Raw genomic sequence first — 3,085 nt, forward strand, 5'->3', positions numbered from 1 at the left:
TCATATACACGCAAAATAAGGTATTTCATCATAGACTATTGAAGTTGCCTTAATAATGTTTGCATGCCTATCCGAAACGATACACATCTCTGATTGTTGACGAAATGCCTCTCTGAATTGTTCAAAAAACCACCTCCAAGATGCATCATTCTCTAAATCAACAATGACATAAGCAAGCGGCAGTGTACTCCCTGCATCAGGTATAATATTTAATACAGTTTTAATACACTTTTATTTCATGCATAATACACTTTTAATACATAGTGCAGATTTTTAATACAAATTAAAATTTCATTTATAAAAGCACTAGTATTGTATTCGAAAAGTCTCACCTATTGCATCTAAGGTGTTAGTTGTTAGCATTGTCCCTTTGTATGCTCCTTTTAGAAAAGTTCCATCAACAACTACAATTAGTCTACAATACTCCCATCCTTTTATCGATGTAAACAGAGCTACAAATGCATTTAGAAAATGGTCATCCTCTAATTTGTATAATCTTATATAAGAACCAGGATAAGTTGCCTCTAGTATGTGAAAGTAACTTGGAAACTTTGCATATGATTGAACTGGATCACCTCCGACTAATTCAAGAGCTTTTTCTTTAGCCCTCCAAGCTTGCATATATGTGAGTCGCACACCATATTCCTGTAACATGTCATTTTGTATATCTCTTGGTGTGTAGTTGGCATCTGAATCAATACATTTGGCAATAATAATACTCCCAACAACTGTCTTGGTTGCTTGTCTTTTCGATAATGAATTATGTAGCAACAAACACGTGTGTTCACTTTCAAAATCTCTAATAGCAAACATTTAAGATTTATTCATGCTTGAAGCGCGTAAATTCTAGCTACAGTTTTCATCGAGGCATTGTATTGAATAGCTATTGATTTTTTTTATTAATATACAATCAATAATATAAACTAACTTGAATTTGAGTCTTATCATGTTGAGCTTGATCTCAATGTCTTGAATTCGAAGTGTTTAAGAATGGAATATCTTTTTAGTGCACCAGTAAGAGTATATTTATTTTTGTAAGCTTAATCTTTCTCAAAAAAAGATTGATTGGGTTAATAATGATGCCTGGTTGTATTTCTTCTTGCTCATCAACTTTCTCACATGATCCAAAGCCAATTAACTCTAGTGCATCACCGATACCACTAAATACATTAGAAAAGTACGAATTGTGTGTAATCCTCATATCTTCTGAAGTGTCTAAACATAATAGTGGAATTATGGTGGAATCACTCTCTAAGTTGATCAATTCAGCTGTTGTGACACATAAAGGGTATTTTGATATATCTCTATTTTCTTTTTTGGTTTCAACATACACATTTACCCCCATATCGTTATGAATTTGAATTGAAGGAGACCTTTCATCAATCTTATATCTAATTTCAACTTTACTTGTTGATGTGTCTATTGACAATTGAGCAGCAATCACAGAAACGAGGCCAGCAAATATTGAATTGGTATTTATAAACACACCATCTGCCAAGTAATTAATATACTTATTACTAGAATCTCATCGACCATCCCTATGTTGAGTAAGGGGGAGAAGGTGCCCCTTCTGCTAAGTTGGATTGAAGTAAAGCAGCACATCCAAATTAGTCATAGTTTTCTCCTGCATATTTTTTTTTGAATTAGAAGAGAATTAGAGAATTAGACACGAATAAAACATATAGCTAATAAAATCAGCCTTCAGTGATCTGTAGGCCACAAAAATAAATTAAACTTGAACAACAAATGTATTACACACACATTAAACTTGAATTAGAAGAGAATTAAAGACGAATAAAACATGTAACTAACAAAACTAGGTTTCAATGATCTGTAGGCCACAAAAATAAATTAAACTTGAACAACAAATGTATTACACACATATTAAACTTGAATTAGAAGAGAATTAGACACAAATAAAATATGTAGCTAACAAAACTGTCATGACCCAATCCTGTAGGCCGTGATTGGGGCCCGACCTGGACACTCATATACATACATATCAGATGTAGCCAAGCTGAACTATGAACAATATGATAACTTACACAAGAACTCCAATGGTTCATAACATTTTCATATAAATACGTCCCTATCATTTGTCTCCTAGGAGTCACCACCAATCATATCATGAAAGGACACGCAAGACGATAAAGCTGTCATTACATATCAATAGCCATAGCACATCGTATAGTTACAGCTGAACAAACTTATACACAACCCACACATATGTCTACAGACCTCTAAGAGTATCAACAGTATCATATGGCGGGGCAGGTCCCCCATCGTACCCCTGAATAAATAAATATATACATCAAAAGGATCAGTACTAAAATCTAGGCTCCGGTACAATGGAGCACTCTAAAATAGCTGAGTGGAAATCCTAAGATGACGGATTCCCGAAATGAGTATCTGTATCTGCGGGCATGAAACGCAGCCCCCCGAAGAGAGGGGGTCAGTATGAAATACGTACTGAGTATATAAAGTATAAAATACTATAAAGAAGATCACATATGAAATAAAGATTCACGAGATAAGTATAATAATCAATAAATCATTGTACCTGCGTCTTATGAAATGAAATCATACATATCATCATCATATATCGTACCTGTCCTATTATGGGACTCGGTGTTACAATCATATCATTATATCATCATATGTATATATTTATACCATACCCGGTCCTCTAGCAAGATACCTAGCCCTCTAGCAAGGGACTCGGTGAATAGAGTAGTGTACACTTTATCGTACCCAACCTATTATAGGATTCGGTGTCATAACCATATCATCATAACATCATATCATCATTTACCGTACTCGGACCTTTAGTAAGGGACTCGGTGAATAATATAGTAAAATTGTGCATGACAATATACCCGATCCGAAACTCGATGAAAAAGGTAATAATAGTATGCACGAGTAGAATATCATGAGAAACCACATACAATTAGATCATCATTTGAGACTCAATAGAATAAGTAACACTCGAATGCCTAAAGTATAGAATTTATTAGCCAAGGCAGTGTAGTCCGCGACAAGTCCGCGTCACGGACTTGGCCATGAGGAATAACCCAAGCAAAATCAA

General features: G+C 34.6%; 1 protein-coding gene across 1 annotated transcript; it reads right to left on the reverse strand.

Annotated features, from left to right (window-relative positions):
- Window positions 1-813, reverse strand: LOC129890514 (uncharacterized). Its single transcript, XM_055966053.1, has 2 exons — window positions 333-813; window positions 1-191 (listed from the first exon to the last, which is right to left on the reverse strand). Exons 1-2 carry the CDS (start codon window positions 811-813, stop codon window positions 1-3), a joined length of 672 nt encoding a protein of 223 aa, XP_055822028.1.
- Between the last annotated feature and the right edge of the window lie 2,272 nt (window positions 814-3,085).

The sequence above is a fragment of the Solanum dulcamara genome, chromosome 5 (assembly GCF_947179165.1).
Source record: "Solanum dulcamara chromosome 5, daSolDulc1.2, whole genome shotgun sequence".
NCBI classification, from domain to species: Eukaryota; Viridiplantae; Streptophyta; class Magnoliopsida; order Solanales; family Solanaceae; genus Solanum; species Solanum dulcamara.

Excerpts from the sequence above, each read along its gene's own strand:
- LOC129890514 (XM_055966053.1), bottom strand. The coding sequence starts at position 813 with ATGTTTGCTATTAGAGATTTTGAAAGTGAACACACGTGTTTGTTGCTA. Across the intron at positions 192-332 it reads TAACACCTTAGATGCAATAG|GGAGTACACTGCCGCTTGCT; the intron begins GTGAGACTTTTC and ends TACCTGATGCAG.